The sequence below is a fragment of the Trichechus manatus genome, unplaced genomic scaffold, assembly GCF_000243295.1.
Source record: "Trichechus manatus latirostris isolate Lorelei unplaced genomic scaffold, TriManLat1.0 scaffold00024, whole genome shotgun sequence".
Lineage (NCBI taxonomy): Eukaryota > Metazoa > Chordata > Mammalia > Sirenia > Trichechidae > Trichechus > Trichechus manatus.
In genome coordinates this window covers 678,647-696,451 of record NW_004443960.1, presented here as the reverse complement: position 1 = coordinate 696,451, position 17,805 = coordinate 678,647, and the positions used below count along the sequence as shown (strand labels likewise).

Here is a 17,805-nt window from a genome sequence, read left to right as displayed (position 1 = left end):
ATTCTCGTACTTACTCAAACCAGCGGGGACTGCTAAGGTCACCACCGTGGAGTTTGCTTCCAGCCAGCTGGCAAGACCTGGACACATCGAAGCAGCAGGGGACACCTGGGGCGAGGAAGCCTGGCCGTCACGGCCACGGAGCATTCCTGAGCACCGTGACAGAGCAGGGCAGACGGGTCGCCAGCTGGGCTGGGGTCACTCAGGTCACTTCCTGCTTCTCCCGCGATGCTCGGGGACATCCTAGAAACGTACATGCACCGTTTGCTCAGCGCCCCACAGTCGGGAGCGTGTGATTTGAAGTGACCGTGTTTAAAGCGTGAAGCCTTTACACGGCTCTCTAAGCCATCCGCTCCAGTGTAAGCTCCTGCTGGAATCCTGCTGGCAGACATTTGGACGATGGGAACCTGCCCCGACAGCCGGCTCTTCCTCGTCGGAGTCAGACTGTGCCCCTGTGTTTCTTGCAGGCCCAGCACAGCAGGAGCAGCAAAGCCGCACGTGGAAAGGCCTCCCAACTGGAGAAGGGACTGGGGCCATGCGGCGGTGGCTGGGCAGCGTCAGAACGGCCCAGCCGTTGCAGAGTGGGGTCCTGGGGCTGGGCACACCGTGGTGGCTCATGGACGCCTGGGTAGAGGGGGTGCACTTTGGTGGGGGCCAGCCTGCAGCAGACGGGGTGGCGACTTGCCCTTGGGGACGTTGGCAGGAGCTCAGCCACCTCTGGGTGCGCAGGGTGTCAGCATGCCTCAGCACCCCAAGCGCGGCCTCGGGTGCAAGCAGACAACAACAGGTCCTGTTACTCTAGGGAGGGGCTCGCTCTGCTTCATCAGCGTCCTGACTGAGCCAGCAGGGGCTAGGGCCCAGGGAGGGCCCCGTACACGGCGCCCTTCACCCCAGGTATTCACGGGGATGGCTCCCTGCAGGGCTGGGACAGCATCCATGCCCTTACATGGTACTTCAATCACAGAGCTCCCGTGCTGGGTGGCCGTGGTGACAGTGCGTGGAGGGGAGACTTCAGACGGTGGTGAGCGGAGTTGACCCTACGTCTGCAAGATGGTGGGGCCCGTGGACAGTGGCTCTGTCCAGGTGGCAGACAGACAGATGACGTGTGTTCCAGGACTTCTTGGGGGAGTCTGTCTCTGAATCATATTCTGGGGAGCAGATTTGATTCCCCCCCAACCCGTGTTGTCTTTCCTTATCTCACGGACACTGTCTTTTTCAAGGGCCTTCAGCTGGTCTGTCTGGTCAGCCTCCACTGCGTCCTGAGGGGTGTTTGCAGCAGGACCGCGGGAGGCACGGGGCTGTCCAAGGAGGCCGAGGCTCAGTGTGGCCTGCCTTGTGAGCAGGGGCCTATCTAGGAAAATAGCGTGTATGGCAATTAGTTTTAAATAGCTGAATGACCTCACAGCTGGCAGTGGAAACTGGAATGGTCAATAGAAACTGCTCGTCCACGCCCTTTCCTCCCGCAGCCCCCAGGCACGCGCCCTACGTGCTGTGCCTTAGTTACACCTCTGGGTGGGTGAGGGTGCCGGCATGCGGGGGGACAGCTCTGGGGGCAGCAGGCCCTGAACCTCACCCCTCCACAGCTGCAGGCTGCTCCGGGAGCCCAGCTCTGACTTCTTGGCGTTGTGGGACCCCCCACTCCACCTGTCCCACTGCCGTGCAGTGATGGGGAATCTCCCAAGCCCAGAGCCACCCCAGGGCTGTGCTCAGGAGGAGCCAGGCGCAAAGACAGGTGCAGGAAACACCCTCTCCTCTTTAGTCTGTGGCTACAGAAGCAGCTGGGTGTCGAGGCACCCCCTGGTCACTTCAGGGAGCCGCCACCACACACCAGTGCCTGCGCTGATCAGGGCCTCGGGGCAGCACGCTGGCACCACAGCTCGGGTGTGTTCTCCAGCCCCACACCCAGGCCGGGCTCCACTGCAGATGCCGGGTGACGGTCCTCGGAACTCTCAGAAGCGTGGAGTTGCAGCAGCTTCTCACAGGTGGACGCCATGAGGGCAGGTGGACAAAAGGAATCCATTGTCACTGTTTTCATTCAGACGCATCCATCTGCCGGGGTGCCCGTGCGGAGGCAGTTCCCAGTGCCTCGTGGACAGAGGTGATGGCCGTGGCCACCCACCGTCCCAGCCTCAGGGAGGGCCTGCCGGGGCTGCAGAGCCTGCCATCCAGGTGACAGGAGCCTCGTGCCTTTAAAGGTGCAGGCTGCCGGGAAGAAGCCACCCTGCGCTCCGTCAGCCTTGCAGAAGCCCCGCTAGTCACTTAGAGGAGTCATTAAGCCGGTACTCACGGAGCCGTCAAAGTGACAGCCACCATCGAGTGACACGCAGGGAGCCATTAGCCTCGTGGCGGAGGGGGCGGGGGGCACGGCGTCCCCCGAGTCTCTGTCACTCAGCGCGGTGCACAGCTGGCGGCACCGCCCTCGTCCCACGGGTGCCGATAACGGCCCCGGGGAACACTTGTGGGCTTTTAAAAGTTTTTTGTTTTTTTCATAATTTTTACAGGTTATATTCTAGGATAAAAAGCTACAAAGCGGCACATGAAAATCCCATTTTGCTTCTTCATGGGCGCTGCTGACAAAGGGCTGCTGGTGCAGGGGCAGAGGGCCATTTTGGTTTCTGGAGTAAAAAGCACGCATTTCCCAGGACGGTGCCCGGGCCCCTAGTTTCCAGACACCCCGTGGGATACAGGGCCCCTTCCCGGTGCCTGCGGAGGGGTTCCTCTGCCCAGGGACACCTCACTTTCATCGCGGAGCAGCTGGAAACGTGGTCAGAGTGGGCTGGAGATGTCCACGGTGGGCAAGGTGGCGTGCCGTGGTGGGCGGGGGGGAGCCGAGGGTCAGGGCCTCCGCGTGTCCTCTCGGGGGACAGGTCACCACAGCACCCTCTGAGCCTCCGTTCCTCACCCTCAGCTGCGAGGCCCTGTGGCTGAGAACTGACGTCTGGGCTGTTTTTGCAGAGGGAACGTATGTGGAAACAGCCACAGTCTTTAAACACAGAGACGCCTGGGCTCTCCGAGAGGCTCAGGACGCCCAGGGACACGGCAGGTGCTCTGGGCCTGGCGTGTGGACAGGGAGGCCGGAGCCACGGGGCTGGCGCGTGTGGGGAAACCCGCCCCAACGGTGAGATCTAGGCTCCCCAAGTCCTTGCCAGGGCGCTGGCCGGAGCACAGCCTCCGAGGCCCTACGTGGCATTGCCTTTAGCGGCACCTTTGATCTCTGGGACGTTTCATCCCAAAGTTCACATTATAAAATAGGCCTTCTCAAAAGGGGTTAGTCCTGGGCTTGTCCGCGCTACCGTAAACCTAAGCTAGGAGCCGCACCAGGAGTTCCCGGAATAGGAACCAGAGCTTCATGAAGGATGTTTGTGGTCCTCCGTTTCCAGGGCCTTTGCTGTGAAAGCCTCAGTGGAACCAGGCATGGGGGTGTCGGGGCCGGCGAAACCGTCCTGGAGTTAGTGTCTAACTAAAAACCAAAACCCACTGCCATCGAGTCAGCCCCGACTCACGGCAACCCCATGTGTGTCCGAACTGTGCTCCACTGGGTTTTCAGTGGCTGAGTTTTCAGCAGTAGATTGCCAGGCCTTTCTTCTGAGTGCCTCTGGGCAGCCGAGCATGTTAACCATTTGTATCACCCAGGGACTCCTTTGTACAGCACGTGAGAGCGGCCGCTGTCTCTCTGTCTCCCCCTAGAGAGAAGGGCCTGAGTGTGGACCGCATGGACACAGCGCTTGGCGGGCCCCCTCAGTGCTCCTGCAGAGGACGTGGTTTCCTTCCCGCCTGCCTCACACGGCGCTCCTGGTGTCTCGGTGGTGCTCACCCACTGCTGGAGGCAGTGTCCCTGGCAGCATGTGGCTTGTTTATGTTTTCTGGGGACAAGTCCCCTGCCACGCCACTGGGAGAACAACAGCTCCTTGCGCGGATGGCACAGCTGCGGGAGCGCGGTGAGGTCCAGGCACAGAAGACAGGAGCAGGTGGGGTGGTGAGGCCCGTGAGTGCCGGGGGCAATGGACCTGTGAGAAGCCCCACAGTTCAGGTATTGCCCCCTGTCCACCAAACAGGGTCGGAGTCCCGTGCGCTCAGAGGGCCCAGTGTGTCCTGATGGCCATGACTCTGTCCACCAGAGTCTCACTTTGATCGGTGCCATTCAGATAGCATCTTATGTGGCATCTTGTGTGGCAAGCAGGTGACAGCTCAGGGGCCCGGCGCTCCAGGCACCACGCCATCCCAAGGGCCCCAGGGGCAGTGTGCTACAAAGGCCCAGATATCAAGGTGTGGAGCAGCAGAGGGCAGGACCCCGTGGGCCGAGGGGTGTGAAGATCCTGGCCGCAGCTCTGGGTCCCTCACAGGGAGCTCTTTGTCATTTCCGATAGAGAGGCTGCTGTTAGCTCATGATGGCCGCGTCCACAGTGGACAAACGCCCTCTGGTCCTGCACCATCCAAAGGGTCTGTTGCAGATTGGACCGCTGTGATCCACATGGTTTTCATTGGCTGATTTTTGGAAGTTATTCTCCAGGCTTTTCTTCCTAATCCATCTTAGCCTGGAAGCTCTGCTGAAACCTGTTTAGCATCCTGGCAACGCACACGCCTCCACCGGCAGACAGGTGGTGGCTGTGTATGAGGTGCACTGGCCGGAAATCAAACCCAGGTCTCCCACACGGAGAGCGAGGATTCCGCCACTGAGCCGCCAGTGCCCCCTGCACAGACACACATGGAATTTACATTCAAAACTCACAGGCATGTTGCACCTCTGAGGAGCCGCTCCCGTCTTTTTTAAGGACTGTTTAAGTCAAACCGAGTTTGGTGAGATTCTCTCTTCGTGAAGTGTTTGGCTGTCGTTTAATGTTACCTTTCGCACTCCTCTTGTGCTCGTTTTAGGATGGGAATCCCAGCTTCTGGAGACAGGATTCCTGGGAATCTTCCTGTGCCCTCTGTGGACGCTGTCCCGGTTACCCAGACGCACCCCGACGTCCCGGATCGTCGTGTGGGGGTTCCGGTGGCTTATTCTTAGAATCATGCTCGGAGCAGTAAGTGGAACTTCTGTTTGTCCTGTTTGTGTTTTGTTCTTTTGTACGTAGGGTCGCTATGAGTCAGAGCCGACTCGATGGCACCCAACAGCAACATTTGTCAGAAAGACAGAAATTTCCCTCATACTCTGATGTCCTCTTTTAATGTGCTTAGTAACTGCCCCATCATTCTGTTCCTTTTTTTTCCATTCTTTTTCTCTTTGCTGTCCAGTTTAGAAAAGTTAGAGCGCCCTGTCTTCAAGCTCACGGATTCTTTCCCTGGCCACACCCAGTCTCCTAATGAGCCCATCAGAAGACCCTCATTTCTGTTAGTGTCTTTGGTTTCTAGCATTTCCTTTTGATTCTTTCTTAGAATGTCTATCTCTCCACCTACATTACGCATCTGTTCTTGCACGCTGTCCACTTTTTCCATCAGAACCCTTAGCATATTAATCATAGGTATTTAAATTCTCATTCTGGTAATTCCAGAATCTCTGCCATAATTCCAAAATCTCTGCCACATCTGGGTCTGGTTCTGATGCTTGCTTTGACTCTTCAGTCTGCGTTTTTTTTGTTTTTGGCTTTTTAGCATGCCTGATAATTTTTTGCGGAAGGCTGGACATGATTCATGGGGTAAAAGGAACTGAGGTTCTTTCTGTTGTCACCCCCTGGTGACATGTGATGTTGATGTGGTGGTAAGGTGTAGGGGAGGGGAAGTGTTCTCTGATGGTTGGATCTCAGCCTTTTGATGAGCCTGCGACCTTCAAGTGCTCCTCAGCTTTTCTTCTTCACCTCTAGGTGAAACAGGAAGGCTAGAGGGGCTGGCACTGGGTATTTCCCTTTCTCCATGTCAATTAGGATCTGATAAACCCATGTTGGTTTGGCTCTGGTCAAGTAGTTGCCCTTGAGGGCGTTTGGTTGTTCAGAGAGCATTATTTCCAAATGGTTAGTTTCCCCCCAACCCTCTGGACGCACTACGGGGTTTTCCTCTGGGCTGAGAACCTTGTGGGGCTCCTGGAGGTGAAACTCACAAAAGTCTGGGCCTCCCAGGAGTTTCTGCCTCTCAAGGTCACAGACTTTGAGGGGTACAGAGGGACACGTAACAGCCTGGGGTCAGCAGGCTTAGGGTCAGGGCCCAGGCACGGCCCACCACGTCCACTCAGACTGCCCAGCCTGCTGGTAAGAGGCTGCAGGGCCCCCCCCCACAACTCCATGTTCTGCCCTGGTCAGCCATGTGAGGGGCTGCAGGGCCCCCCCAGCTTCACGTTCTGCCCTGGTCAGCCATGTGAGGGGCTACAGAGCATTCCCAGCTCCACGTTCTGTCCTGGTCAGCCATATGAGGGGCTACAGGGCATCCCCAGCTCCACGTTCTGCCCTGGTCAGCCATGTGAGAGGCTACAGGGCCCCCCACCCAGCTCCACGTTCTGCCCTTGTCAGCCATGTGAGGGGCTGCAGGGCCCCCCCAGCTCTACGTTCTGCCTGGGCAGCCATGTGAGGGACTGCAGGCCCCCCGCAGCTCCACGTTCTGCCCTGGTCAGCCATGTGAGAGGCTACAGAGCCCCCCCTAGCTCCACGTTCTGCCTGGGAAGCCATGTGAGGGACTGCAGGGCCCCCCCAGCTCCATGTTCTGCCCTGGTCAGCCATGTGAGGGGCTGCAGGCCCCCCCAGCTCCACGTTCTGCCCTTGTCAGCCATGTGAGGGGCTCCAAGGCCCCCCCTAGCTCCACGTTCTGCCCTGGTCAGCCATGTGAGGGGCTGTGGTGGCACCAGTGAGGGGAAGGAGGCCTGGAGGAGGACAGAGACACGTGCAAGGCCTCAGAGTGCGCACTGTTCGGAGTTGGCGCAGTTGGCAAGGTTTCTGGCCGAGCGTAGAATTTGAGCAGCTACAGCTATTCAGAAACACTGTTCTGGGGTGAGGGCGTGGTGGTCACTGTGTGCCCAGGTTCCAAAGGAAAGCGCGGTGATGTCTCCAACTTCATCTGTCCACTTAGTTAGAAAGATAGGAGTCATTTTCACAGTTCCTTTTAATGAAACACTGGACTTCCTAGTTGTCGCTGGTCATTACACAGGTATTCTTAGCTGTTCCTCATCCATCTTGAGCTTAATTTCAGATTCTTCCCTCAGCTGGTTTCAATGTGCATAAAAAATGTATGAAGTGTTTGCAAAGGACTACACGCGGGAGCCCGAGGAAGACAGCAGCTGTTTCAGGTGGGGCAATGTAAAGCTAATAACTGCCGGATAAAGAGCTGTCAGGCTGTTTTATGTAAGGCTTGTGGCACCAAGAGATGAACAAACCCCCACAATGCCTGACAGAATCCAGCAAATTATCAGCACCTTCGAAAGCACCTTTTGTGGCATTTTGATTGACTGTTAGTGCCAGCTGGATAAAAAATTATGAGGTGCACTAAAAGGTATAATTACTTGATTTAGTCTGTATGTTGGCTGTTATCAATCTTCCTGCAAGTGGAAACCACGGAGATAGAGTTGGCTTCATAAAAAAGAATGACGGTAGCAAAATGGCCGTCCATTTAGGAGGTGAGAGAAAACCACGGCAGATGCCAGTGAGTTATCAAAACTGCCCAGTGGACAGTGGATGGAGCTGGTGGGCATGGCAAGCAGACCCTTGCTGCAGGTGCTTCTGCTGCCTGGGTCAGACCTGGCACCACAAAATCAGAGGGGTGACTGTTGAGATTGCTCAGAAACCGGCCACTTAGGTTTTTGTGGTCTGGAGTATTTCCAATGCCCCTGAGAAGCAGATTGGTTCCTGTAGAGCTGAGTTGCAGAATTTCCGATGGCTGTTCAGGTGAGGACACCTGGGCAGAGAGAGAGGGTGATCGCATAGTCTTTGCGGTCCAAGAAGGCCTGGTCTTTCCCAGTGGGGCCCAAGAGGGACCTTCAGTGCTGCTTACCCATCCTTAAGCAGTTTTACATTTATCAACTCTCTTAACCCTCATAAAAACCCCATGCAGTGTCCATGGTGAAGCTGACATCAGGATGCCTGTTATGGTAGAAGACCTAAGCCCTGTTCCTGTAAATGTGACCCTGTTTGGAAGAGGGTTTTTTTTCTGTTAGTGAGGCTGAGCCAGGGCAGGATGGGTCCTAAACCTCATCACTCAGAAGTTAATCAGGGTTAACGTCATCAACAATAAGACATACTCATCTTATGTACCTCTTGATACGGTGACCAGGAAGGATGCCGCACCACTTAGGTTGTGTTAGTGCCAGAAATGTGTAGCCTTAATCTTATCACAAGAAACATCAGACAGACCCTAAATGAGGGACATTCTTCAAAACTGCCCAACATTTTCAAAAGTCTGAGAGTCATGAGATGCAATTAAAGCCTGCTTACAGAGTCAAGATGATGTCTGCCAGGTGTCTCCATGGTAAAGTTACGCATTTCCCCCTTTGTAATTAATAAATATCTTGGAATAGATACTTTGAGACAGTGCAGATATCTTGTTTCTCCTCCTGAGAACAGTCAGATTGGGAGAGACTCGGGGCATGACAAACAAATCCAAGCGGAATCCTGGGTTGGATCCTAGTACAGAAAAAGTCAACTAGTGGAAAAACTAGTGAAATTCAAATAAGGTCAGTAGTTGAATTCATAGTATTGAGTTAATAGTGACAGGTACATCGGAGCACTGAGCTACTTTCACAACCTTTCTGTAAGTCTAAGATTTATTCAGAATAAAAAGTTAAAGAGAAATATTGTAAGCAACCTTATGCACAGGAATTAGACAACTTAGACGAGGTGGTTAAATGTCTTCAAAGATATAGATTACCAAAACTGACAGGAGAAGAAATAGAGATTCTGATTAGTCCTGTAAATTGAGATCATTCAAACAAACGAACAAACAAAAATACCTTCCCTCTAAGAAAACTTCAGACTCAGAAGGCTTCACTTATGAGTTCTACAAAATAATTATTTTATTTAATATTTAAGTTTAAAATAATTATTTTATGTAAAATAATTTAAGGAAGAAATGATACCAATCCTATACAAACTCATTCAGAAAACAGAGGAGTGAGAACCCTTCCAACACATTTTTATGAGGCCAGCATACCTCTGTTAAAAAAAATAATAAGTCAAGGAAATTTCAAGAAAAGAAAATTACAGAGCAATATCGTCCAAGAGCGTAGACTCAGGAAATATTAGCAAATTAAATGCAGCAGTACGTATAAAGCATAATGCATCAGGACCAAGTAGAATTTTTCTCAGGAATGCAAGGTTAGTTCAACATTAATAAATTAATGTAATTCAGCAAATTACCAGAGTAAAGGAGGAAGATATAAAATCATATGATCATCTCAATAGACGGAGACATAGCATTAGACATAATCAAACACCCATTCGTGGTTAACAACAACAACGACAACAAAGTTCTCAGCAAGCTAGGAATAGCAGGAAACTACCTCGACCTGATAAAAGACAAGTACCTAAAACCTACAGTTAATACCGTACTTAACGCTGAAACATCGAATGCATTTCCCATGAGATTGGGAATGAGGAGGTAGAGATGTCCACTGTCATCACTTCTGTTTGGCAATGTAATGGAGATCCTGGCTTGTGCAATAAAGCAAGGAAAAGGATTAAAAGGCATCAAGATTGGGCAGGAATAAGTGGAATCACCTGTATCTGCAGATGAAATGATCGTGGATGTGGATCATAGGGAACGCTACACCTCATGAGTAACTTTAACCAGGTGGTAGGATCCCAGGTTGACAGACAACAGTTAAGCACACGGCCCCTGACCAAAAAGCTGACGGTTTGAGCTCAGCCAGCAGCTTCACAGCAGAAAGACCTGGCAGGCTGCTCCTATAAAGGTTTGTTGTGAGCCATCCATCAATTCTGACTCCTAGCGACTCTGTGTGACAGAGTAGAACTGCCCCCGTAGGGTTTCCTAGGCTGTAATTTAGAAAACTTTTGGGGGCATATCTTAATTACCTAGTGCTGCTGTAATGGAAATATGACAAGTGGATGTCTTTAACAAAGAGAAATTTATTCTCTCACAGTCTAGGAGGCTAGAAGTCTGAATTCAGGGTGCCAGCTCCCGGGGAAGGCTTTCTCTGTTGGCTCTGGGGGAAGGTCCTTGTCATCAGTCTTCCCCTGATCTAGGAGCTTCTCAGCCCAGGGGCCCTGGGTCCAAAAGACGCGCTCCATTCTCGGTGCTTCTTTCTTGGTCATATGAGGTCCCTCTCCTCTCTTCTCGATTCTTTTATATCTCAGAAGAGATGATCTCAACATACAACATAATCCTGTAGATTTAGTCCTGCCTCATTAACAGCATGTTATCGTTGTTAGGTGCCATCGAGTCAGTTCCAACTCACAGCGACCCCATAGGACAGAGAAGAGCTGCTCCATAGGGTTTCCAAGGAGCGGCTGGTAGATTAGAACTGCCGACCTTTTGGTTAGCAGCCGAACCCTTAACCACTGCGCCACCAGGGCTCCCATTAACATCATAGTAGTTAGGATTTACAACACATAGGAAAATCACATCAGATCACAAAATGGAGGACAACCACACAGTACTGGGAATCACGGCCTAGCTGAGTGGACACATTTTTTGGGGCACAATTCAGTCCATAACGGGGCAGTTCTACGTTGTCACATGGGGTCGCTAGGAGTCAGAACGGATTCCACAGCACCCAGCAGCAACAACAATGTGCAAGTATCAGTTGCGTTCCTATATAGTAGCAAAAACTGTTGCAAAAGGAACATTTTAAATGTAGCATTTATAATATAAAATATACTAAAAACGTAAAATACTTAGGAAATTCTAACAAAAGAAGCACAGCGTTTGTACCCTGGAAGCCACACAACATTGCTGAGAGAAATTTAAAAAGAATTAAATGAACAGAGATACCGTGTTCATGAATCAAAGGTCTCAGATTGTTAAACTCTTAACTGACCCCACATTGCTCTGTAGATGTAGTGCAACCCTAAACAAATTTCCAGGAGGATTTTCTTTTCAAAACTGACAAACTGATTCTTAGATTTACCTGGAAGCGCCAAGGACCCAGAAAAGCCAAAGCAATGTGAGTAAGAATAAAGTTTCAGGACCCACGCTACGCCATGGCAAGACTTTCTAGGAGACTACAGTAATCAGGGAACTGTGATGTAGGCAGGAGAGCAGATAACAGATCGCCGGAATGGAACAGAGCCCAGAAACAGTCCCACACTGAAATCACCATCAAGTGCATTTTGGACGAAGGTACCAAGTCAATTCAGCAGAGAAAGAAAAATTTTCAACAAATTTCAAGAAAAAGAAACGTTTTTTCAAAACAAAAGCCTTTCAACACCTGGATATCCAAACCAAAACCAAACCCATTGTCTTCGAGTAGATTCCAACTCATAGTGACCCTATAGCACAGAGTAGAACTGCCCCTAGAGTGTTCCCAAGGCCGCAATCTTTACGGAAGCAGACTCACATCTTTCTCCCAAGGAGCAGCTCGTGGGTTCAAATCACAGACCTTTCTGTTAGCAGTAGAGCGCTTTAACCACTGCACCACCAGGGCTCCTCCTGGATACCCCCATAGGGGAAAAATGAACCCCAGCGTCTCCATCACACTTCCATACGTGAAAATTAATTTGAGGCAGATCGCAGATCAGACATGAAAGCTGAAACTATAATGCTGCTTGGAGATTACACAGGAGGACGTTTCTGCAATCTTGGGACAAGTGATGATTTCCTCAGCACAGAAAAACTAACCATGAAGGAAAAAAATGAGTAGATTGTACTTCATCAAAATTAAAATCTTCTGTTCCTCAAAAGACACCACCGTAAGAAAATGGCGAATCACAGGCTGAGCAAAAACGTTCCAAAGACCACTCTACCTGAGGAAGAACCTGTGTCTGAAATACGCGAGGAACTCCTAAAACTCAGTAATAAAGACACGCAATCTGACTGTAAATGTGGAGAAAGAATGGTCACAGATACTTCACAAAGGAAGCTGTGTGAATGGCTGTGTAAGCACGTGAGGAAGCCTCAGCCCCACTAGGGAATGCAGAGGAAACCTACAACGTGTGCAGAGTGGATCTTCTGCACACCCACGAGAGTGGCCAGCTTAAAAGGATGAACGAAACCAAGTGCTGGCAGTGATATACAGCAAGCAGAGCTCCCCGTGCTGCCAGTGGGTGTGTAAAATGGCACACCCGTTCTGGAGAAACAGGTGAGCAACTTATCAAGTTGACTTTACCAGTTGCTGTTGAGTCAATGGACTCATGGCAACCCTATGTGTGTCAGGGTAGAAGTGCGCTCCATAGGGTTCTCCATGGCTATGACCTTTTGGAAGAAGATTGCCGGGCCTTTCTTCTGAGATGCGTCTGGGTGGACTTGAACCGCCAACCTTGCAGTGAGCAGCCAAGTGCTCGGCTGACACTTGCACCACGCAGGGCCTCCATAAAGTTAATCTTCCACCTCCCTCACAGCCAGAACGTCCATTCCTGGAATTTACCCCAGAGGAGGGGGACAAGCATTGTCAGCAGCAGCCCCCAGAAGCGCTAAGCACTGGTGGTCAGCCCTCACGGGGACGCAGCCCAGCCACGGCCAGGGACAAGCTCCTGTGCTCCTAAAACAAGGGCGACTTACAAACGTGTGCTGACAGGAGAGGGCAGACACGAGCGTGTGTTCACGCGCCCCTTTCCCGAGGCTCTAACAGGCAAAGGCGGCGCTGGTGATGGACTCAGAGTAGCAGTCGTCTCTGGGCACTTAGGGGGCGGGATTGGCGGGGCCGGGGCGTCGGGGAGCTTTCCAGAGTGATGGAAATGCGCTTTATCTTGACAGGGCCAAGGGTTACCCAGGTGTGTGCCTCTGTGGAGGCGCCTCCCACTGAACATTTCAGGGCCATGCTGATGTGATTTTTCTAAACTTTCCAAAAGGTCAAGCAGCAGAGGTGGAGTGTGTGGGGAGGGTGGACAACTGGCCCAGAACACAGCAGACATCTGTCTGCGTGCAGGGCTGGAGAGCATAGATCCCCCGAGCCTGCCTTCCTCAGCCGAGCCCCAGACAAAAACCAGGTGCCTTTCAGCCCTGCAAAGACAATCAGCACAGCTACATCCTGCAGCCGGAGACGGGGCGACCAGGGCAGGAGGGGGAGTAGGGGGAGGCAGCAGACGGGTGGGGTGGGGGCGGGGAGGTTCTGTGCTCCTTCCCGTTACCTGTGCCGTCCGTTTTTCAGAAGTCGATCGCCAGGCCTTTCTTTCAGGGCACCTCTGGGTGGATTTGAACCGCCGCCCTTCAGTTAGAAGAGAGCGCTTGACCGTTCGCACCACCCAGGGCCTCCAGCAAGGCTCATAGCTGCAGCATTTCACCCCAGGCGCCCCCAAACACCTCTCAGCAGAGCCCTTAGCTCCTTGGCTCTGCAGGCCTCTGCATCCCCCGCATAGGCGCAGACAGTGGCTTTTCCCCGGGGCGCTGTGGAGGCCTTACCGCCCCTGACTCTTGTCCTGTGATGGGCTGATGGGCTGTGCTGTCCTGGGGTGTGTGTCGGCCTCTCTGTTGCTGAAGCCCTGGGCGTCGAGCAGTGCCCTCTTTGCTGGGAAGTCTCAGACATGGACAACACCACAGGGCTGCCCGCTGGCTATTCAGTGTGGGCCTTGCAGAACCGAGAACCCAAAGACCTCCATCTCCCGCGTGGAGGCTGGCAGCACACTGCAGACTCTGCTGCGCGGCTCCCTCCTCCTGGCAGCCGCCTCCAAGGGGTCACGAGGAGAAAGAGGAGCCGTGAGACAGACATCTGAGGGCTGTCGGGTTGACGATATGGGATCCACACGTTCTCCCGAGTTGTCGGAGTAAGCAGAAAAGACCCACTCCTTCCCGCGACGCTGTCTCTCCCGTGGCCCACGTGCTGGAACCGCGCTGTAGACCACACGATGCTTCCTGCACGTACCTGATGCTCTCCTGACACCGGTGACAGCACGGCTCCTGGTAACAAAGCGACTGTTCCCGTCACAGCTTCGTGCGTGCTAATCCTTTACGTTCCAGCCCAGCGAAATACGTTGTTGGGGGCTGTTGAGTTGATTCTGACTCGTAGCGACCCTGTAGGACAGAGTAGAACTGCCCCGTAGGGTTTCCGAAGCCGTGATCTTTATGGAAGCTGACTGCCACATCTTTCTCCCGTGGAGTGGCCAGTGGGTTTGAACTGCTGACTTTCTGGTTAGCAGCTGAGCGCTTAACCACTTCACCACCAGGGTTCCTTTAAAGAAGATTTAAAAGAAAAAAAAAACCATTGCCATCGAGTGGATTCCGACTCATAACAACCCCATAGGACAGAATAAAGCTACCCCATAGGGTTTCCAAGGAGTGGCTGGTGGATTCGAATTGCTGACCTTATGGTTAGCAGCCGAGCTCTTAACCATTGCGCCACCAGGGCTCCTTAAAGGAGACAGAACTTACATTTTAATGCAGCTTTGTTTGAATTATTGTTGTTAGGTGCTGTCGAGTTGATTCTGACTTAGTGACCATATGAGTGTAGAGTAGAACTGCCCCATGGGGTTTTCTAGGCTGTAATCTTTACAGGAGCAGGTTGCCAGGTCTTTCTACCTTGGGCCAGTGGTGGGTTTGAACCACCAACCTTTTAGTTAGCAGCGAGCACTTAACTGTTGTGCCACCAGGGCTCCTTCAGTGAAATACACTCAGCAGTTTTTACTGAGGTTCACAGAATTGAGAACAGGTTGGAACTTGCTGGAACAAGTTGTTTTTATGTAAACAGAGGGGTGCAGTGTCAGAGGAGGAGGAAGAGCCGAGTGAGGACTGAAGGCTGAGGTTTGGGGTTTAGCTTCCGGGCGCCCTCAGGAGCCAAGGCGCAGAGTGGCTTTGTCATTTCACAGCTTTGGGAGTCCCTCGGTGACACAAACAGTGAACACACTTGGCTGCCAGTCCAAAGGTTGGAAGTTCAAACCCACGCGGAAGTGCCTCAGAAGAAAGGCCTGGTGATCTACTTCTGAAAACTCAGCCACTGAAAACCCTGTGTAGCCTAGTTCTCCTCTGGCACGTGGGGGGTCACCGTGAGTCAGCCCCAGGTTTTTAATGCTCAGAGGGTCAGAAGAGGGGAGCACAGGGCGGTGGGCATGGGGGGGAAGGAGGCAGTGAGGCATACAGCAGGCAGGACAGGCTCGGCCGCACTGCTTGGAGGATTTGACCCTCGAGGAGCCGAGTGGCCAGGCAGGGTCTGGAGGAGCCTGGGTCACCGGGCCTTCCCACTCAACCCCTTCATGGGTGTCGAGAGCCCAGCATCCCTGCCACCACGTGGCCAGAGCAGTGTGAGACGTGTCTTGTCACCTGGACATCTGGAGAGCCACCAGACCCTTGAGTCAAGGCGGCTGAGACCCTGGACTCAGCAGAGGGTAGTAGGGGCCGGGGCGGCCTCCTGGGGAGGCGAGGGCAGAGGATGTAGGAAGATCCTTCCAGAAGAGGAAGACGCAGAGGAGGAGACTGAGCAGGGCCAGGGCGTAGGGCACCGAGAGCTCGCGTGGGCCGGTGGGGAGAGGGATGGGGAGGGCCTCGCATGCCAAACGCGGGGTCTGGGGCACCGGGAGAGGGCGGGTGTGGCAGCGGGGCCCTCACACCACTCGTCCTCCGAATCCCGTGCACAGCAGCACTGCCCCCGAGGCATCTCCCCATCTTCTCTCAAAGCCGCTGCCCAGAGCAGCTGGGGGTCAGGGGAGCAGGGCGGAGAGTTGGACAGGAGCCCCTTCCCACGGCTGAAGGTCACGGTGGGCCTAAGCACCCACTCCTGCACCTGTAGGTCTGTCTCCTACACGAGAGCCACCTGTGAGCACCCAGGCCCCTCACTTCACCCCAGGACTCAGACCTGGGTTTGCAGGCCCAGAAGGAGCCCCAGTGGCGCATTGGTTAGGTGCTCGGCTGCTAACCAGAAGGTCGGTGGTTCAAACCCACCACCGTCCTCAGGAGAAAGACCTGGTGATCTGCTCCCATAAAAATTTACAGCCTATAGGTTGAATGGACACAAGAAATCTGGAAAGGAGGAGTGTGCTGTCACAGTATAGGGAGAGCACCGAGGATCACATAACAATGTATGTGTACGTTTTTGTATGAGAGACTAACGTGGATTGTAAACTTTCACTTAACACACAACAATAAAAAAAGAAAAGAAAAATCTTTAAAAAAATTTACAGTCTAGGAAACCCTATGGGGCAGTTCTGCTCTGTCACCTGGGATCACTGTGAGTCGGAATCGACTTGATGGCGACAGGTGTTGGTCCGGGCCCAGGACCTCACACGCTGTCTGCGAAACTCTGTCACCTGCTGCAGAGGGCACGGGGGTCCCGCTGCAGAGGGCACGGGGGTCCTGATGCAGCAACATGGACGTCCACTCGTGTTTGCTCCAGAGCAGAGCTGTTTGTGACCACGGTGTCCAGGCCACCCCAGAGCCCACTCTCCCACACGGAGACCTGGGGGCTCCCTCTGAGGGGAAGAGAGAGTCTGTGTTGGGATGAAGCACCTTGATGGCTGCTTTCTCTGCTGGCTCAACAACAGCTTTTAACGGAATGAACCAGAATTATTCTCAAAGCCGTTGCCATGTTAACGGCCTGCACGCTCAGCACCTTCCAGAGACGCTGGGCCCGTGGGAAGTGTCAGATCGTGGGCGGTGCTGAAAGGCTCCTGAACAGGGTGGGGACCGATTAGCAAGGGAGAGAGACAAGCTAAGTAACCAGGAGGGAAAAAAAGAGAGACTTTGAAGTCAGCGAGGTCTTTCGGAGTCCAAGCTCCTCAGTGAAATCGTATTAACGAAATGCAGTAAGTGCTGGGTGCAGCAGGCCCGCATGGGCCCAGACCCAGCGGATGTCACTGTCATTGTCAACGGGCCTGCCCTCTGCTCAGGAATTCCAGCCCCAAAAGGGAGAGCCACGATTCCAATTTGCTTTATTGCATTAGCGTGGGCAGGACTGAAGAAAAGGCGCTTTCTTCCATGGCTTCATCACCCTTCTGACAAGAGGGCTCCAAAGGACAGACCCGGCTCCGCACGGGGGCGGCATGGGAATTTCTGGAAAATGATGTCTCTAATGTCTGACCCTCGGCCTCCCAGCTGCAGCCTCCTGCGCAGCGGTGGGGGAGGGAGACCCTCTGAGACCCGACCTCTGCCCAGGGGCCTCAGAGTAGCCCCTGGCGGAGACGTGTTATTCCGCAGCCGCCTGAAAAGGCCTCTCGCCTCAATACTGCCCGAGGACTTTGCAGAATCCCCATCGCCCACCTCCCACAGCCCCTCTTCAAAGCCAGTCAAAACGAGCATCATGGCAATCTTCAAAGGCTCACTGGAGCTTGGGGGGGAGGCAGGAAGGGGGCAAAATAAACCTACACAGAAAGTGGCCTCAGTGATTTCTGCGCTTCAACCCAGATGACTCTCTAACACGGACTGAGCCTCACTCCACACACACAGACCATCTGGGATCCAAACGGCAGATTTGCATCACATGTTTGTTTGCAGAAAAATAACGGTCCAACAGAACTGGAAACTTCTGAACAGTTTCTAGATGAAGAAAAGTATAATGAGTGAAGACGGCTTGCTGAGAGGGGACAGCAGCTTCTGGTAGAGCATAGAGAAGGTAGACCATACAGAAGGTAGAGCATAGAGAAGACAGAGCACAGAGAAGGTAGAACATAGAGAAGGTAGACCATACAGAAGGTAGATCATACAAAAGATAGAGCACAGAGAAGGTAGAGCATAGAGAAGGTAGAACATAGGGAAGGTAGAGCATACAGAAGATAGAGTACAGAGAATGTACAGCATAGAAAAGGTAGAGCATACAGAAGGTAGAGCATACAGAAGGTAGAGCACAGAGAAGGTAGA

The 17,805-nt window shown here is 53.1% G+C and overlaps 1 protein-coding gene across 1 annotated transcript in view; it reads left to right on the top strand.

Moving 5' to 3' along the window:
• LMF1 (lipase maturation factor 1) overlaps window positions 1–17,805 on the top strand; it is an 81,996-nt gene that overhangs the window by 36,937 nt on the left and 27,254 nt on the right. The window contains exon 4 of the mRNA XM_004373371.1: window positions 4,870–5,018. Coding sequence (XP_004373428.1) covers window positions 4,870–5,018 — 149 coding nt within the window. The remainder of the gene's footprint in view (window positions 1–4,869; window positions 5,019–17,805) is intronic.